The 20,040-nt window shown below is 51.5% G+C and overlaps 1 protein-coding gene across 14 annotated transcripts in view; it reads left to right on the forward strand.

The window, feature by feature from the left end:
- PTPRE (protein tyrosine phosphatase receptor type E) overlaps positions 1-20,040 on the forward strand; it is a 158,750-nt gene that overhangs the window by 130,247 nt on the left and 8,463 nt on the right. For 12 of the 14 annotated variants that reach the window (XR_008378881.1, XR_008378882.1, XM_053584639.1 and 9 more), the window contains 11 exons: positions 2,507-2,597; positions 7,308-7,384; positions 8,050-8,086; positions 8,619-8,716; positions 11,223-11,342; positions 12,831-12,994; positions 14,187-14,322; positions 14,809-14,958; positions 15,134-15,227; positions 16,271-16,347; positions 17,796-17,930. Coding sequence is in view for 12 of the 14 variants with exons in the window: in XM_053584639.1 (XP_053440614.1) it covers positions 2,507-2,597; positions 7,308-7,384; positions 8,050-8,086; positions 8,619-8,716; positions 11,223-11,342; positions 12,831-12,994; positions 14,187-14,322; positions 14,809-14,958; positions 15,134-15,227; positions 16,271-16,347; positions 17,796-17,930 (1,179 nt within the window). In the remaining 2 variants the exon portion in view is untranslated. The remainder of the gene's footprint in view (positions 1-2,506; positions 2,598-7,307; positions 7,385-8,049; positions 8,087-8,618; positions 8,717-11,222; positions 11,343-12,830; positions 12,995-14,186; positions 14,323-14,808; positions 14,959-15,133; positions 15,228-16,270; positions 16,348-17,795; positions 17,931-20,040) is intronic. The other 2 variants (XM_053584631.1, XM_053584635.1) reach the window with 1 other exon arrangement.

Raw genomic sequence — 20,040 nt, forward strand, 5'->3', positions numbered from 1 at the left:
CTTGGTCCCGGCCAGTTATCTCCAGCCGGGTGCCTGGGACCGACCTGCCCATAAACACTGGGCACAGGGAGGGTCACCAAGGAAGGACCCAGCACAATGAACAAACGGGCACCACCCCGGACCTTGCTGGACAGCTTGGGCCTCTCCCGGAGCTGCCCACGGCCAGCTTCTTATTGTTTGCTGCCGCCTGCCTGGCATTGCCAAGGGGGAGGGGAAGGAACATGGCCTGTTCCCTGAATGAAATCTCACCTCAGATGGACAACAGACTGACCCTCAAAATCGGACAGTCACAGGCTCTTTACCACCAGTTGCTCTGGGCCAGGCTGCAGTGCAGTGCTGCAGGGGCCAGCCTGCCTGGTGTGCCCATGTTTCCCTGGGCCACTGAGTGCCTCAGAGACTTAAGTGCTTAGTAGCCTGATAGCTGGAGAAGGTGACTGGTCACTCTGTGTGGCTAGAGAAGGTGCTGCCCGCCATGTGACTGGTCACTCTGTGTGCCTGGATCAGGGACACCTGTGCCACTCACAGAGCCAGATGCTTCCCTCACTCTTGATCCTCTGTTCAGCTGGGGAGCGCTGTCCTCTCCATGGTCTGATCAAGGACAGTTGCAGGGACTGCACACCTGGGGGTGTCAGAGCCTGCCCTTACCATTCACACCCCTCCAGGGAGACTTCTCCATTAACTCAGCCTCTAACATAGCAGTTCTCAACCTATGGGTTGCGGCCCCTTTCTAACAATGAAAATACATTGCAGCATTGGTAAGGCTGAGAACCACTGTTCTAACAGACTTTACTTTAGAGCAGTTTTAAGAATACAGAAAAATGGCACAGAAAGTACAAGCTGTCATGTGCCCTGCCATTCCCCTCCTGCACACCATCCCCCTGGTAATACTGTCCACCTGACGAGCCCACACTGACCAGAACTCCTGGCTGGAGTCCAGACGCGGGGCCTGTATGACTTTGCCAGACCCACAGCACCATACGTCCATCACGGTCTCATCTCTCAAGTTTTCAGCCCTGAGCCCCCAAAAGGCTTTTGAGGGTAGAAAAAGAAAAGGCTCTAGAATTTACTGCAAATGTAATGATTGGGTTTGGTCCAGAGGTTCAGAACTCCATGGGAAGTTGGTGCTGGTGGCTGGGACGAAGCTGAGAACCACCCCCTCAGGGGGAGAGGAAGTGCCCACCAGGCTGGTCCCTCTACACCGGCTCTGGCAGAACCTCAGCCTGTGGCCGTGGTATTTGGTGTCCCTAAAGCAGAGGAAGGAGGGTGGCCTGTGGTGTCCCTCTGGGAGCACCAGCTGGGTGGGACTTTGTGATTAGAGAGGGAGGCTCAGGGCACCTATGAGTGGCAGGTCCGGCCCTAACCACAGGGTAAGCAAGCCCAGGGCCACGTGGCTTTGACCTAGGGCCCCCTGTGAGGCTTGCCTCCCTCTGCTGGGGACCGGTGGGGACACACACATGCCTCCCCCACCCACCATGTTCTGGGTGTCTGCTCCGGGCCAGACTGCCAGTCCCGAGTCCCCACCCCATGTCTGCCCCTTGCTTTCTATGTGACCCTGGAAAAATCCTTGACGCTTTGCCTTGGCTTTCTGTTACTTCATCCTTAAAAGAGGGTGATCCTAGTGTCACCTAATAACAGGTGAGTTGTGAGGCTGGGGCAGGTACCCAGCTCCTTCCTCTGTGCCTGGCACACTGGGGGCACTCGGCAGATTATAACAACACTTGTTACTGAATCCCAGTGGCCCGGGACCTAGTCAGTGGTCAGGTTAAGGTTGAAGGACAGGACTCAGGGATTCAAAAGGCTCTGCACTGTGTACCATGCTGAGCTCACCTGGGCAGTCAGCCACCGAGCCTTTGCATGCCGTGCTGCGTGTGGGGTAGGGCCCGGGGGAAGCCCTCTCACACCTCAACCTCCTGGTCTGAGATGAAGCAGCTGGCCAGGGTGCTGCTTCATAAACACTCCTGCACCCCTGGGGATCCTGTGACATGCATGCTGGTCCAGGAAGGCTGGTGTCTGCATTTCTAGCGATCTCGCCCCCAGGCCTTACCGAAGTTGCCATCCACAGAGCAGTTGGGATCTTTGCCACCTCCCTTCCCAGGACCGCTGTGCTCATCCTTCAGCCCAGCACCAAGGTTACAGTGGTCCTTACCCCTGGGTCTCCCAGTTCAGAGCTCTGTCCTGGTCATTACATGCTACGTTGTGGAGGCCTGCCCTGCCTCGACCCGTGGGCCCCGGGCTACAGTGGGGACACACCGGCAAGTCTCTGCCTACCTGTGCTTGGGGCCTAGGCAGTGGGACCCTCTTTTGGACCAAACCTGTTGGCCCCACGAGACAGAGCACCCCGAGAACAACTGGGGTCCGTGTCTGCTTCCTTCTCTGCCCTGTGCCTGGCATGGAGACGAGCCCCGGATGGGAGGTAGTTTGCTCAGTCACTGCGCTCCGTGGGGAAGTGGACACAGCACGGGCCGGAATTCATCACCTCTGGTGCTAACTCCACGTTTTCTTTCAGTCATTGCCCTCTGGACACGTACAAGGAACATTTGAAGTGGCAAATAAAGAAGAAAACAGAGAAAAAAACCGGTATCCCAACATCCTTCCCAGTAAGACTTTAGTTTCTTTGCATAATCAATGTCATCTGCACTGAACTCAGCACTGCCTTTCCTGTAGCTCCCTGAGACTGGGTGACATTCCCGGAGTCAGAGGGGGAGAGATCACAGGCCCCGTGTCAGCGTGATGTTCCCAGAGCTCAGAGGGAGACAGATTACAGTGGGACGACTCGGTGTTTGCACCTGGAGCTCTGGAATGCTCTTGTGCAGGCCTCACACCTGTGCTGCCAGTGGGTCTGGCTGTGAGGCCTGTGCTTGCTGTCCAGGCCTGGGCTGCCCAGGGGACTGGGCAGGGTAGATAATGCCCATCCTATCCCCCGTCGTGGCCCCAGTAGGGCTTTCCATCAGACCTGGGCCTGGACCCTGTCCAGCCTGCTGGCAGCCCTGGGCAACCCCCCTCACTCACACTCAGTGTCTTAGCCATGGACAGCAAGCCCCCTGAGTTGCCTGGGCTCCTGGACCTCAGACAGAAATGACAGAATAAGATTCTTGCAGGGACTTGGCAATTGTAGAAGGGATCAGAATCACCCCAATTTTAACCACCAGCGACAACACATAGCCTGGGGAGTGGGCTCAGGGGCAACATGAACAGGAGGCACAGACATCTGCAGGGACCTGGGGCGGCTCACACAGCCTAACCAAGTCCCAAAGGCTCCGAGCCCCTTTAGAAAGCCTGGCCCAGGGGGATTGCACCGTCCTTTGCCTGGACCCTCCCATGGTAGGCTTTGCTCATCAGGCTGACAGGTGGCAGCCTCCAAGGGCTCTGCTGAGTCTTGTTGTGAGTCCTGAGCATGAGGCCTCCTGGCGTCTCCCGCTGTCCACAGGGTCCCTGCCCGAGCCAGTGCCTCCTCAGGAAGAATGAAGCCCCCTCCTTGTTGAATTTGTAGGATTAGAATTGCATCCAACTTCTCTGCTTCTCAGAGAAGCTGTGGCCTGTCCAAGTCAGGGTATCTGGATGTCGGTGTCAATTTAATTTAATTACTTGCCTCTGCTGATTAGTTTACATCCTGCCTTGATTGGACAGAGGTACCTGCCCAGTGCCAAGGTTACTGTTTCTCCTTCAATCACTAAACCCTTCATCCCTTAAAGGTGACATTTCCATGGATAGTAAGTATTAGGTGGGACCCAGTGGGAGCTGAGTGGGTGGCCAGACGTGGAAATGACCTGTGCCCAGCCCCTCTCCCCTTGTCCAGGGTCCCCCCCGCATGGGCCGCCTGCTTCCCTCTGGCCTGCCCAGCTGTGTTCTCCAGCTTGAGCTGTGGAAGTCAATGGCCTCTCCTCTGAGGGTAAAGTGCAGCTTCCCTATAAATCCTCTCCCACCTCCCTGCCCAGGGGCATCAGCCTGGGAGCCCAAGGGTGCTGGCAGCCGTGCAGGACCCGTGCAGGCTTCTACCGGGATGTGGTGCATTTCACGTTGTTGGGGTGGTGGCCTTACCAAACTGGAGCCATTGTACCCTGGCATGGACCAGCAGGGCAGCTTGTGGCATTTGGCTGAAGGCTGCAGTAGAGGTAGATCTGAGCAGTGGGTCAGGGGTGCCCTGCAGCCTCTGCTGGGGCCAGGCAGTGGGCTCTCAGGGCCCTCCCCAGGGCCACGCTTCTTCCCAACCCAGGTTCGAGCTCTTGCTCTTACTTAGGGTGGAGCTGGGTGAGCAGGGGGAGGGGTAAAGAGGACCCAATTCCCACAGCCACGGGCACCTTTCCTTTCCAATCTTCCCCAAGCCCAGGACAGATGGTCACCAGATTCACCAGGTGCCCCTTGGGCCTGGAGCCCTGTCCCATGTGTGGCCTTGGAGTGCTGAGGATAGAGTTCAAGGCTCTTTGCTTATCTGGACTTTTGCCCAGGGAAGGTTCCATGACTGATGGCAAGTGAGGCCTCGTTTCTGGAAAAATGCCAGCAGCTGATAATTTTAGGAAATAATGTTTTGAAAGTCAAGTGTGACTTTTTTGAGAAAAACAAAAAAAATACAGGAAGCTCTGAGAAGCTGCAAGATTCTAAATCTAACCAGAGGCTATTTTTGACCCTGTGCGTTTCTGTAGCTGTCCTCACCCACTCAGTCAGTCACTCTGTGTCCTCCTGTGCTCAGCCTGAGCTGCTTCTGCCTCAGGCTGCTCAGCCCCTGGGCAGCAGGGTCTCACAGCCAGTGGGGGCTGTACGTTTGAGCCTGCCCACTGACTGTCGTGTGGCCCCTCCTCTGCCAGCAGCAGGGCACACACGTCTGGCCCTGCAGCGGGGGTCCAGCCACCAGCACTGGGCCCAGCCAGCAGCCTCGGGTGAAGGTGAGACAGACAAGGCGTGCCCTGCCGCCCAGTGGGCTCCACACCACCAGAGCCCGCAGGCCCACACAGCCCTCCTCAGCCTTCAGTCCTGAGTCAAACAGGAGGGGAGAAGCAGGGACAAGGACCTGGAGTCGTTCACTAACAATCCACACGGAGGCACCGTGTACCTACCAGGTGCCCAACCCCGTGCCCAGGGCAGCACAGACACCCTGGGCACTAGCTTCCTCTGGGCCTGCCCCTCAGGGGCCACTCGCCCATCACAGGGGGTGCTGTGCCCAAGGCCCCTGAAAATATTCTCAATTACGTTGAGAACAGAAAAAAAATAGACATAATTCAGCCCAATTATAGTCATCATTTTACTAACTACTAACATAGTCTTAAAATAACATAATATAAACTTTTGATTGAGGAAGCAGCCCATGAAGGCAAAAGTGTCAGCCCACAGAGGTCATACGGAACTGGGACTACACAGCCATGATAGCGTGTACACACACTCCCCATGTATGTGTATATATACCACACACCACACACACACACACACCCCACGTACACACATTCCCCATGTACGTGTATACATACCACACACCACACACACACACCCCACGTACACACACTCCCCATGTGCGTCTATACATACCACACACCACACATACACACACGCCACGTACACGCACTCCCCATGTACATGTATACATACCACACACACACACACACACACCACATACACACACTCCCCATGTACTTGTATACATACCACACACACACAGACACCCCACGTACCACACTCCCCGTGTACATGTACACATACCACACACCACACACACACCACCTACACACACTTCCCATGTACGTGTATACATACCACACACCACACACAAACACACCACGTACACGCACTCCCCACGTACGTGTATACATACCACACACCACACAGAACACACCCCCCACGTACAAGCACTCCCCATGTACGTGTATACATACCACACACCACACACACACCTTACGTACACACACTCCCCATGTACGTGTATACACACCACACACCACACACACACCCCACGTACACGCACTCCCCATGTACGTGTAGACATACCACACACCACATACCCACACCACATACACGCACTCCCCATGTACGTGTATACATACCACACACCACACACACACACCCCACGTACATGCACTCCCCATGTACGTTTATACATACCACACACCACACACACACACCACATACACGCACTCCCCATGTACGTATACATACCACACACCACACACACACCATGTACACGCACTTCCCATGTACGTGTATACATACCACACAGCACACACACACACACACAACATACACGCCCTCCCCATGTGTGTGTATGCATACCACACACCACACACACACCCCACGTACACACACTCCCCATGTACGTGTATACATACCACACATACATACACACCACATACACACACTTCCCATGTACGTGTATACACACCACACACCACACATACACACCCAGCAGGTACACGCACTCCCTATGTACATGTATACATACCACACACACCCCCCATGGATACACATTCCCTACATACACGTATACATACCACACACCACACACACACACTCCCCATGTGCACACAACACTCACACCACACAACACACATATACTCCACATCATGTACACACACTGCCCACGTACACGTATAAACACAACACAGCGTACCACACATATACACATACACCCCACATACACATATACACACACCCCATATAACATGAAACATTACACAACACCACATGCAGCACGTACACGCTATAATACACACCATTGTAGCACACAGCACCACTCACACCACAAACACACATACACACAACCCCACACACAGAGCACTCCATGGTCAGCCCTCCCACCCTGGAAAGCATGACAGTCTGGAACCTTCCAGGTGGGTGCACCATGTGCCCTGCCCATCTCATTCAGCCCTGGGAGGACTGTGACAGGTGGGGGCTGGGAGTCAGAACCCCTCACCCCAAACCCCAGCAGCCACTTGTCCCTGAAAGCTGGAAAGCCTAGGAGAGCGGGCCCAGTTCTTCTGTCCTGGGGTTCTCACTGCATGCACACTTTGTCAATATTGGTGCCTAGTATGGGGTCCATAAAGTAGGGTCCTTGCACTGTCAGCATCCTGGCACATTCTGCTATAATCAGCCAGCAGCCCCCATCCTGGACACTGAAATGCCACATCTGTTGTTCTTCTATAGCTGAGACAGAACACCCCAAAGCAGGTGTACCTGCACCATTGTGGCTCTGCAGTCTCCACAGGAATGTTGAAGAAGTGTGTCTCTCCCACCCTTGAGCTGCGGTGGAAGACCCACTATATCTGCTGTGCTGGCCATGCAACACCTGGTCCTAATATCATGGCTTTGTTTGTTTTTTTTTCCAGATGATCATTCCAGGGTGATTCTGAGTCAAGTGGATGGCGTTCCTTGTTCAGATTACATTAATGCTTCCTATATAGACGTAAGTAGATTCCCTGTCCCCTGCCAACAGGAAGCACATGCTGGCCTATTGGGGGGCTGAGAGTTAATCATTAACAGTGGCACTTTCTTCTCTGACAGTGTAAAGGGTCACAACCTTTCTGGGCAGGTTGGCCCTAAGCACTGAGCATGGAACCTTCCTCGCTTTTTGAGGGAATGCCTGCATCTGGGAAATTGTTTTTGAGAAACAGAGATAAGCTCAGAAGATGTTCATTAAAGGATAATTCATATTAGAACAGGAGAGAACCAGTCAAGCAAATTATGGTAAAACCATGTGCAATGGATTATTAGGGCCCCATTTCACCTGATCTTTAAAAGATCGTTGAATATAAATTATAAAATGCTCATTAGAAATACAACATAAATGAGTTTGTACACATTAACCCAGTAGGAATAGACAGAGGTCTGTACATCTGCTTGTGTGTGTGTCTGCGAAGATATTCACAGGAAAAAAGACTAGTGAGGGAACTTGTGAAATAGCACTTGTTATTTCTGAAATTACTCATAAGGGTTTTCTTTTCCCCTTACTTTTTCCTGTTTTCCAAATTTTCTGTGGTGAATATGTATTCCTTTTCTTGTAACGACAAAAAAAAGTCCTTTCAGCAAAGATAATCCTGAAAAACTATGAATATCATTTTATTTTTCTAGGGTTACAAAGAGAAGAATAAATTCATAGCAGCTCAAGGTAAGCTTTTTATGAGGTTAATTTCTGAACATAATTTTGGGAAAATGATGTGGACAGCTATTGATTCCTTATCTGTGTGCCAGCCACACCAAGGATTTCTATCAAGATTTTTGTGTGTTTGCACTTAACATACATGTTAGATCTCCGTGGATATATGAGACAAACACACACATCTATTTCCTGACTCATGGGATTAAAACACAGGGCACACAGTGGCCGGCTGGTGACCATTCCTCCATGCTAACACTGCATTAGCTAACTGAATTCCCCCACAGATGGAGCTGTCTGAGCACTTCCTAGCTGGAGGAGGGTAGGGAGGATGGCAGGACAGGCCACCCTGGACACCTGCTGGTCCCTCCCACCCTTCCCCTATTTCTTGGCATGAACTGTCCCCACAGGCCCACGATCCACTTTGTGCCTCAGAGAAGGTGGGAACAGCCATCCTAGGGCCCAGCAGCCAGGGTGCGGGGCTGGGACCCCACGGTGACTTCTGTTTGTGCCTTTTGACTTTCGAATTATCCTTTGCATACAGGCCCAAAGCAGGAAACTGTTAATGACTTCTGGAGAATGATCTGGGAGCAAAAGTCTGCCACCATCGTCATGTTAACCAACCTGAAAGAAAGAAAAGAGGTGAGCTCTGGGCGTCTGGTCATGATGCAATTTCCTTTTAGCCGCTGTTGCTTACTTAGGGGACGGCTCGCCACTTCCTCTTCCTTTTCCCTCTCTTCTTATCACTTCAGAAAAAAAAATTCAAAGCACCTAGTGGCAGCATTTTTATCATGAAATAAATCCCCTGTGTTCCCAGTAGCTCCCTGCTCTGGTCTAAACAAGGGTAAAGAGTTTTCTCCTTTTTTCCAGCTGAGAGTGGGCCTTTGCTGGCCCAGCAGGTCTCAGAATTCAGACTTTTAGTTTGTTGAACAAATAATACAGCGCCTCAGACTGTAAATGAAAATGATTTCACACTTATGATCCAGGCTAGAGAAATGCATTTGGAAAAGAGGGTATATTGAAAGAAGGCTGACTTGTCATCCAAGGTTGTTTAATTAGCTGTTGGGAACTCACAAAGGGGTGCACGCATGTCACAGAGTAACAGTGAGGATCAGCTACAAAGGAGAGAAGTTGAACTGATTCATTTCCTAAGGCAACAAATGCTCGTCAGCCTCTGCTCTACACAGCCAGCTGGCAAATGCTAGCCTGGCCGCAGAGCCCGTAGGCAAGGGGGCCAGAGCTCCGGCCAAGGGCTGCCACTTTTAGACGGAAATGCCAGGCCTTGGGGGACTCAGCTGTGGCAGAGATGGAGGCAAGAGCCATAGAAAGGGCAGACCCTGAGGCACTCTGGTCTTACTAATTGTGTCCATACTCAAAGCACAGGAAAAAAGCCACCAGCCACCATTTTTGGTCAAGGATAGGAGGTTTGGTCAAAAGTCAGTCAGGTTTTGTTTCATTTTCAAGAGAATTGGGACAGGGCTGGGGAGGGCTACCACTTTTCACTGTGCAAATCCTGTGCTTGTCATCCTTGGTCACCAAAAAAGTGACAGGAGGGAAGCCAGGGATTCCTGGTGCAGGGCACCTAACCCTGCCGGGCTGGGTGGTGGCAGAGGAGCCCCACACTCTGGAAAAGGAGGCCACGCCCTCAGGAGGGCTTCACAGTCCCCTGTTACGCCTGGCCTGTGGGGACTAGTCTTCCCGGGGCCTGGTCCTCTGGGGGCAACAGGACCAGCAGAAGCAGTGGGACGCAGCAAACCCCATCTTCCCTCGGTCACTCTGCTGTGTCCCTGTGTCACTTGTCATTTTCTCTGGATTTTTCCACTCCCGTGACTCAGAGCTAAGCTGCTTCTGTGACTTGATTCTCACCATTTCAGATGAAATCATTTCTCAATCGAGTTCCCTTTTTCTTAATTGCTCACACATCTGCTGTGGTCTCCTCAGCCTCCACCCCCTGGGGCTCTGAGTTGCAAAATACAGCTGGCCTGGCATCTCATGACCTGGCAGGAGGGAGGGGAGACCGCGGCATGGCAACAGCTGTGAACACTGAGCCGAGGGGCAGGAGCTAAATGTGTCCCCCTCCCAAATGAGAGCCTGTCCTGGGACTCTCTCAAGAGGGTCTCCAGGACTCCCAGCCCCAGCACTCCAGGCCCTTCAGGTGGTGTCTGCTGCTGCTCTGAGATGCCCTATGAGTGCAGGCCCCAGCCAGAGCCAGGCTATAGAGAGGAGACGCTTGTCTCATAGGTATCATAACATCAGGAGGCTGGGCTCGAGTAAACACCAGACACTTCTGTTTTGTATGATTGTTAATCCTTGTGACCTAATTAGTTAGCTGTGTCACTCATGGGCCATTCCCAGCAAGAGCTGGCCAGTGTCTGGAAGGCTTGTGAAATTCCGGAGATTCCCAGCATGAACCGGCCAGTGTCTGGAAGACTTGTGAAATTCCAGAGATGATTCCCTGGCACATTAAGCAGATGGTGTGCGGGGGGTCCTCGGCCACTCAGGAAGTCCCTGCTGATGGAGGACTTACAGAAGATGCTGAAGAATAAAGGGACTTCTGGAACTTGTATTTTGGGTCATTTTTATTTCAGGGAGTGGGATGGTCAAGAGTGGGCTTCTCTGTGGCCAACGCTGCAGCCTCACCTCTCAGAGAGAAGTACGGTCAGCAGGCCAGGCAGTCTGGTCCCTTTGAACAAAGAACTGGCCACACTGATGCAAATTAAAGTTTGTCCTTAGTAAACTGAGCAGGGAAAAACAAGTGCCAGATCTGATGGGAAATGTTTGGAGGCAGTGTCCTGGCACCCCAGCCTGAGGATCACTTTGGGTTAAGTGCCCAGCTCTGAAGGCTCAGCATGGCCAGGCCAAGACAGTTCAGTGAGACGTGGGGATCAGTGAGTGGAGAAAGGAGAAATCAAGGCATGAAGGGCAGACACCTCAAGGGTCCCAGGCAGTCTCAGGGCCACCTGCAACCAGTGTGTGGCCTCAGTTTCCCCATCTATAAGGAAGCACTTGCCTGTGCACCTTCTCAGCCCCAGGGATGGTCTGACTCACAGCTGGTCAGCATGAAGTCTCCTGCGGATGGCTGGGGGCGAGGACAGTGTAGTGGCACACACCTAGGATGTATTTGTTTCTCTCAAATTGTTCTGTGCAGGAAAAGTGCTGTCAGTACTGGCCAGACCAGGGCTGCTGGACCTATGGAAATATCCGGGTGTGCGTGGAAGACTGCGTGGTTTTGGTGGACTATACTATCCGGAAGTTCTGCATACAACCAGTAAGGAGAGCACATCCAGCAGCTGTGGCCAAATGTGACCACAGCCAGGCTGTGACAGGGGTGGGCAGGTTGGTGGGCTGGACTTGAGAGGTCAGTGCACTTGGGTCTGCCGAGAACAGTAGCACGCCTGGCCCCCAGTGACCTCTATGGGCCTCCCCGGGAGGAGGACAAGTCAGTTTCAGGGCCTGGGGTTAGGACCCCTCTGTAGGACAGTGTCATTTCACATGCTGGAACTGTGAGGTGGGATTTTTGTAACACTTTCAACAGTTTGTCTGAAACTTCCCTGTTGTTTTTCACACTTATTTCCTGCTGCTCCCCCCACAAAAGATTTAAGGCAGACTTGCGTAAAAATCCCTGTATACAAAGCAGATGAAATAAAGAATTCAGAGAGATTTAAAAACCATAAAGGAAACAGAAGGTCGTATTATCAGAATGTAGATAGAATGATTGCCACAATCAGGTCACAAAATATGAGTCTGAGGTTCCTAGAAGTCACAGCAAAGAAGGGAAAAGGGTAAGTTTTGTAATTCTTGATATCACTGCTCACCCTCTCTCAGACAAGTTCACGGACTTGTGCACACATATGCACACAAATGGACACATGCACACACATGCATACATACATGCACACACGTGCACATGCACACATACAGGTACACATGTACACACGTGCACATGTACACACGCACCCATACACACATGCACACACATGCATACATACATGCACACACGTGCACATGCACACATACAGGTACACATGTACACACGTGCACATGTACACATGCACCATACACACATGCATACATACATGCACACACGTGCACATACACACGTGCACATGCACACATACAGGCACACATGTACACACATGCACACACATGCATACATGAATGTACACATGCACACACACATGCACAAAAATGCATACATACATGCACACATGTACACACATGAACATGCACACAAGTACTCCCAAATATACCACGTACAACCTTCCATGGTCTAGAGCAGAGGAGTTAACTCATGGGCTCTGGGTACGAAAGCTGAGAGAGGCTCTGAGGACAGATCAGGGAGCCCCCAGTGAGCAGGCCGAGCACGCCATCTTTTCTCCCAAATGTAAGACAGTTTTGAACATGAAAGGATGTGATTTTGGTAATTACTCAGGACCACATCAGGCAGTGGGACTGTCCAGGCAGCACAGGGCCTGGTGATCCTGCTGGCAAGAGGAGTCTGAACATCGGGACTGGCTTTGGGCATGTGTCTGGCTACTCAGGGCAGGCCTGACCTGGGTGTGGCAGGCATCAGGGGCCCTGCTGTGTGGCGCCACATTCAGAGCTGGCAATAGTGAGCTCCAGGCTCCCCCACTTGGAGGGTCCTCACTGGGACGAGCCCCTCTCACATGCAGCCCTGTGCAAGGGAGCCCACAGCATCATTATGGGGGCAGGTATGGGCTGTCCCACCCCACTTTCGTTCCTATGTCCCCTGCAGCAGCTGCCCGATGGCTGCAAGGCCCCCCGGCTCGTCTCACAGCTGCACTTCACCAGCTGGCCTGATTTTGGGGTGCCCTTTACCCCCATCGGGATGCTGAAGTTCCTCAAGAAAGTGAAGGCGCTTAACCCCACACACGCCGGGCCCATTGTGGTCCACTGCAGGTGGGCCGGGGCAGGCCTTGGGGAGGGCACACCCATGTGAGAAGGTGACTAGGGCACCAGGAGCGAGGGACCAAATTTGGCAGGACTAGCATGAGCAAAACGTACAGGTTCTGTGCAGGGGTCCAGTGCAAGGAGGGCTGTGCCAGCACAGTCACCCCAGTATGGAAAACTGACAAAACCCAGGGGACCTGGGCTGACGGTGGGAGTGGGGCTCTATGCAGGTCCGTTGGGCCCCTCTTACCTCCTCCAGGGGACTCCCAAGTCACTCTGGGAGCGGAGAGGGAAGTCAAGTATCTGCAGGAAGGACCCCCTCACATCTTTATAGATGAGCACTCTGAGCCTCAGTGAGGCTGAGGGTACCCCCAGGCACAGTGTCCTTCAGGGTTTGCTGCTCCCAGCCTCAGTTTCCCCATCTGAAGTAGGAAGGGTGACCTTGGAGGGCCTGTGGCTGTTGTCTGGGTGGGCTTTGCCTGACACAGGGAACAACACAGCGGTAAGCCGAGGCCATCACCTCCTGGCCACACTGTGCCTGACGGTGGGGGTGGGGGGTCACTTTGGTGAGATACTTTGTTTCCAGCTGTTCCTTCTGAATATCACAGCATAGCCAGGGACAAAAGCCACCTGCTCCTAGAGATACACAGATGTTCAGGAAGAGCATTCCCCAGACTGGCAGAACTGACGTTGGCTGAGTCTGATCAAGACCCTGTCACTGGGGCCAGGCAGGTCAGGACCACTCCCCACACACCCTCCAGTGCAGCCTGTGCTGGGGAGAGTTTGCAGGTCAGGCTGCAGGGCCGTGTCCAATGTCACCCCACTGGACGCCCTGAGACAGGGAAATTACTGTTTGGCAAAGGCGGAGGCTGAGTCCCAGAGATACTGTGTAGTTATCCAGGATGCAGTTACACAAGTGATAACAAGAAGGGGGTGTTTGATAGCTGGTGAAGGTTCACCCACGCAGCCTGTTCAAAGCTGACTGCACCTGCGCTTCTTGCCGGCCTTTTACTAGTTTCTGCTGTCCCGGGAGCGGCCGGCCGTCCCGTTCCTGAGGCTGCGGCGCCCTCTGGTGGCTCGCCTTGGATTTGCTCTTTATTACCAAAGAGAAGTCGCTCAAGTGACCTGAGGCAGGGCGAGTGGACGTCCAGGGGCCTGTGGGATGTGACTCACCGCGCGGCCTCTTTCTTTCTCGCTGAAGCGCGGGTGTGGGCCGGACGGGCACCTTCATGGTGATCGACGCCATGATGGACATGGTGCAGGCCGAGCAGCAGGTCGACGTCTTCAACTACGTATCTCGAATCCGCAATCAGCGCCCTCAGATGGTCCAGACGGATGTGAGTCGCGCCCTCCTCTCTGCTGCGTCCTGGTCTGAGCTTCACTGAGCAAATCCCGGGCTATGGCCCACAGGCTGCACGACTCACCACCCTGCCCATGCACAGGATCCTGGTTTAGGTTGGCAGGTGGCAACCGCCCAGGAACGTCCTGGCCCCGTCCAGCTTCACTGCCCTTTCTACCTTCCGCCTCCATGGCACTGGACTCCCTCACTCTTCTGACTCCCCCCTGCTGTATCCTCTTGTGAGACAGGGGTGACTTTCTCCCCACTGGTGGCACCTACCACTCAGGAAATGCCAGCTGCTGCCTTTACCTTCACTCAGCAGCATGAATGGGCATTATCTGTGGCCATAGATAGGTCTGACTCTGGTCCCAAACCTTATGCTGGCAAAGGGGGAGGAAAAGAGAAGGGTCCCCTTTGGGCAGCGGAGCTGGGCGTGGGTGGAGGCTCCCGGCAGAGTCGAAGTGCGGCACCCTGTCCCCTGCAGGTGCAGTACACGTTCATCTACCAAGCCTTACTGGAGCACTACCTCTACGGGGACACGGAGCTGGACGTGTCCTCCCTGGAGAAGCACCTGCAGGCTCTGCACGGCACCGCCTCCCACTTTGACAAGATCGGGCTGGAGGAGGAGTTCAGGGTGAGTGGGTGTAGCGAGTGGGGCCTGTGCACCTGGCTCTGTATGTGTGTCCCAGAGCTGGGGAGTCCTCCTGAGATGGGGACAGACGTCTCCTTTGCGCAGGGGCCCTTGCAGTGAGTGCTTTGCTCCCCCTGAGTGCCAGTCTTCACTGGACCTATGTCCTTCTCCACTGCAGAAATTGACAAATGTCCGGATCATGAAGGAGAACATGAGGACGGGCAACTTGCCAGCCAACATGAAGAAGGCCCGAGTCATCCAGATCATCCCTTGTAAGGCCCCGGCTGCAGGGCGGGTGTTGCTGACTTCAGTCGTGGGGTCACAGCAGGGCGTCCTCAGGATAGGGGTCTTGGGTGCTGTGTCAAGTGTCTGCAAGCAAAGCCCCTCCTGTGAGTCTCTCTGTGACCCAGACTGGCAGGCGGCTTGGGCTGTGGGCTTGGGGGGAAAGGGCAGCTGTGGCTGGACTGCCTGGGAGGGCTTCACGGAAGTGAGGCTTGTGGTGGGCACGCGTGGGGGCTTCCTGAATGTGCAGCTCATTCAGTGCTTCCTCAGGCCTGGGCGTTCCCCTCCTACAGAGAGAGGGACCAGAGACAGGGCTAAGGCCATGCAGGCAAACTCAGCTGGCACCTTTTAGGAAAAGCTTTTGGCCTTGGGGAGGGTCAACACCTGGGTGGGGGGTGCAGAGAAACGGAGGCCAAAGCAAGCAAGGGGGCGGTGGGTGGGGGCCTCACCCAATGGCAAGAAAGGGAACCAGAGAGACATGACCCAAAGCAGACCCAGCAGGCATCCACGGAGCCACGAAGCGGTGTGGGCCGAACGGGGAACGGCTGCCTCCTTACAGACCTGTCCTTGATGGACTCCCCCCGAACCCTGTCTCAGGCCTGCTTCCCAGGTCACCTGTGTGCTCGGGGAATAGGAGGCTCCTGGGGGCTGGTGAAGCCCTCCCCAGTGGCAGACACCTGAGCCCCGTGTCTCTGTCAACCTCATGACAGCTGCCCCAGAGAGCCTGCATGGTCACGCTCCTTTTACTCCTTAAATGCAGTGTTTTCGGGGCTTACCTTTTGGTATGTAGTATATTGTTGATAAAAAATGCAAAAGATAACTCGGTGGATTATTTTCAGAGACTTCCTACCAAAAAACCTCCCAAAAAACACCACTTCCCTGGGCCACTTTAATTAACCTATTTTATATAAACCTTCCAAAGAGTTGGCTTTACTTAGTGCTTTATTAATAGGTTCTATTTTAGAAGCTTGTAGAAACAGGTTTACAAAGCAGGGCAGTATTTGAACTAACTAAAGAAAATACCACTTTGCAGATGACTTCAATCGAGTTATCCTTTCAATGAAAAGAGGTCAAGAGTACACAGACTACATCAACGCCTCCTTCATAGACGTACGTACAGCGGCCTCGGGTGCGCGTGCCGCTCATCTGTGTCTCTTTTACATCTGACCACACAGACTCTTGATTAAATCAGAAAGAAGTGACACATCTCCAGAAATGCAACAATTTTTTTTTTTTTAAACAGAGTCTTACTTGGTCGCCCTCAGTAGAGTGCCATGGAGTCATAGCTCACAGCAACTTCACATTCTTGGGCTTAAGTGATTCTCTTGCCTCTGACCTCCCAAGTAGCTGGGACTACAGGTGCCCACCACAATGCCTGGCTATTTTTTTGTTGTATTTGTCATTGTTGTTTAGCAGGCCTGGGCCAGGTTCGAACCCACCAGTGCCAGTGTATGTGGCCGGCACCACAACCACTGAGCTACAGGCGCTGAGCTAAAATGCAACAGTTTTTTTAGCAGGATTACTTGCTTTAAAAAATGATAATGTCATGGGATCAAGAAAAAAAACGATGGCCTAGCACTGTGGAAGGCTGAGACGGGTGAATCGCTTGAGCTCAGGAGCTTGAGCAAGAGTGAGACCCTGTCTCTACTAAAAATAGAAAAATTAGCAGGCATCATTGTGGGTGCCCATAGTCACAGCTACTTGGGAGGCTGAGGCAAGAGGATTACTTGAGCCCAAGAGTTTGAGGTTGCTGTGAGTTACGATGATGCCACAGCACTCTACCCAGGGTGACAGAGTGAGACTCTGTCTCAAAATAAATAAATAAAATGAAGAGCAAACTTTGGAAATAGAAAGATATATACTCACTGCTAAGTAATTGGCTCTTTTTTTTCCATTCTGCTTTCATCTGTAGCTATTTTTCCCTGCATATCTATTACACATCAATTATTTATCCAGCACTTCTGTGAACTCTCTCTTGTGTGATTTTTGCAACATGTGGTCAGTGGGCAGTTCAGTTACATGTTCATCACACGGGTTTTCTCTGCGCGACAATCCGACAATGGCTTTAGCGGAGAAATGGACGCGAGAAAGCCCTGCAGCTAAGTGTGCTAACGTCACTACTTGCAGATGAGGAAGCTGTAGCAGAAGTCAGCAGGGTCCCAGTGCAGGGACTGGGATTTCAACCCCTTTCCTCCAACTCCACACGTAAGGTCCTCTTCCCCAGCATGACACTAATCTAGCTGAAACACACAGAAACGTGTTAGAACCAAAGCCACCAGGTACTATTCAGGTGGTCCCAAGCCACTGGCAGTTTGTAATAAATGCAGGTTCGTAGCTGACCTCAGGTGCTGAAGGCAGAGGTGTAAGGTTTCCAGACAAATCAAGCATTTCGCCCCGCACCTCGGACATGTGTGTGCCCAAGCCAGCTGGGTCTGGTCCGGGCTGTGGAAGGTTGGAGGGTTTCCCCGAATCGGCCTCAGCTGTCCTGAGGGCATGTGGCAGGTAGTGGAACAGGGGTGGAAGGAAGTCGATTTTAACCCCTGCTCCCCCGTTTGAAGGGCTACCGACAGAAGGACTATTTCATCGCCACCCAGGGGCCCCTGGCACACACGGTGGAGGACTTCTGGAGGATGGTCTGGGAGTGGAGGTCCCGCACAATCGTGATGCTGACTGAGGTGCAGGAGAGAGAGCAGGTGAGGGACATCCGGGCACCCAAGGCCACCATAGCCCCTCACGTCACGCGTCTTACCTGCCATTGGTCCCACACACGGTCGGGGCAGAGCCTGGGCGACTAAGGAGCAAGAGAGCTTGGAAAGGAAAAAGATTCCATTTCTCCTTTTCCTTTCGGGAGGACGTAACCATAACTACCCATTGTCTTTTACTCTCAACATGTTTTATTTAACCTGACTCGAAATTCTGCCATTTTGTGTTGGCCAAGATCACAGGCTATCAAAGAAAAAGACACATATTCACTTTTTTTCAAGACAAAGGCACAGGTGCTGATATGTCCTTGTTGAACTGAATGAGCTAAATGTTTCCCTTTTTGCAGAGATCCCTCCCTGGCCTTCCTGCATGTATGTAAAAAACCCACAATGTAATAAACACCTGTGAACCCACTAGCCCACAGAAAAACCAAATTATAGAAAAAACATACATCTGTGTCAATGTTCTCCTGAGACATAACCGCTACCCTGAACTTGTATCTTGATTTCTTTGCTTCATTAAAAAAAAACAGCAGCGGGCAGCGCCTGTGAGTAGGGCGCCGGCCCCATATGCCGAGGGTGGTGGGTTCAAACCCAGCCCCGGCCAAACTGCAACAACAACAAAAAAAAAAAAAAAAAAAACCAGCAGCTTTTTGAGATACAATTCATCTTCTCAATCTTCTACAATTGGGTAGATTTGATAATATTCGAGGAATTGTGCAACCGTCTCCTCTATGTTAATTCCACATGGTTTTCATCACCCTCCAAAAAACCTCGTACCGTAGCAGTCCACCTCCCTCCCTTCCCACGGCCTCGGAAGCCACTAACCTACATTCCGTCTCTACGGATTTGCCTGTAATATATGCAAATACAAATGGATTCTTATAATAAGAAGTTTCTTATAATTGAGTTCTTTCACTTAGTGTGTTTTCAAGACTCGCCTTCACCCATGTTTTCGCATAAGTATTTCATTCTTATTATTGACAATTAGTTTTCCATTGTATACATTTTATCAATTCATCAATTGATGGACATTTGGGTTGTTTATAATTCGGCGTTTTATGAATAATGCTACTATAAACGTTCATGTACAAGTTTTTGTATTGACGTTTTGTTTTGTTTTTTCATTTCTCTTGGGTATATACCTAGGAGTGAAACTGCCGGGTTTTGTCATAACTCTATATCATAAACTTTTATTGTTTAACATTTTTGAGCACCTGCTAGACTATTTTACAAAGTAGCTGCCCCATTTTACATCCCCACTAGCTATGTGCCGGAGTTCTCCATATCTTCGCTTATTATTACTTGTCTACTATTTGCCGTCTTAGTGAGTATGTCCTTTGCTTTTTAAAACATTCTATTGTTTTAGAATAGAACGGTGTAGTTTTTCTTGTGTTTGAACTTTATTTTATATAAGGAGTATCATTACAGTATGCAGTCATGTGGGACTCACTTTTTCCACTCAAAATTGTACTTTTGATATTTTTCTGTGTTGATGCCCATAACCGTGGTTCATTCGTCATCATTATTACATTATAGTTTATTATACAAACCACACATCTCATGCATCCATTTGTTTTTTTCCTTCTCCTGGCCCGGGCAACTGGGCTGATTGCATTTTGTCATTTCACAAAGAGTGCTGCACACACATTCTTACACATGTCTTACGCTGCGCAAAGGTAAGTACATACCCAACAGTCAAATGCTACATTGAGGAGCACGTGAAGCCTTGAATTTGCAAGCTAATTCCTAATTGGATGGAATTATCCACTTTCCAAAGTGGGTGTGGTTTCCAAAGTGGACACTAGCAATGCATAAGAGATGTTCATTTATATGCCTATATGATATTCTCAGGCAAATTTTGGTAATCGAACAAATGTAAACATTATCTCTTTGTGGCTTTGATCGGCCTCTCTCTGATTCCTACAATGCTGAGAGTTACTTCCTATACATGTGGATGGCATATTTCCTCTTGTGCAAAACACCTTGCTTTTCACTCATTTTTCTTTGAATCGTTTGCTTTTTCTTGTTGTTTTGTAAGAGTTGTTTACATATTCTTGATACTAATTCTTTGTCAGTTGTATGTATTGCAAACGTCTTC

The sequence above is a fragment of the Nycticebus coucang genome, chromosome 3 (assembly GCF_027406575.1).
Source record: "Nycticebus coucang isolate mNycCou1 chromosome 3, mNycCou1.pri, whole genome shotgun sequence".
NCBI classification, from domain to species: domain Eukaryota; kingdom Metazoa; phylum Chordata; class Mammalia; order Primates; family Lorisidae; genus Nycticebus; species Nycticebus coucang.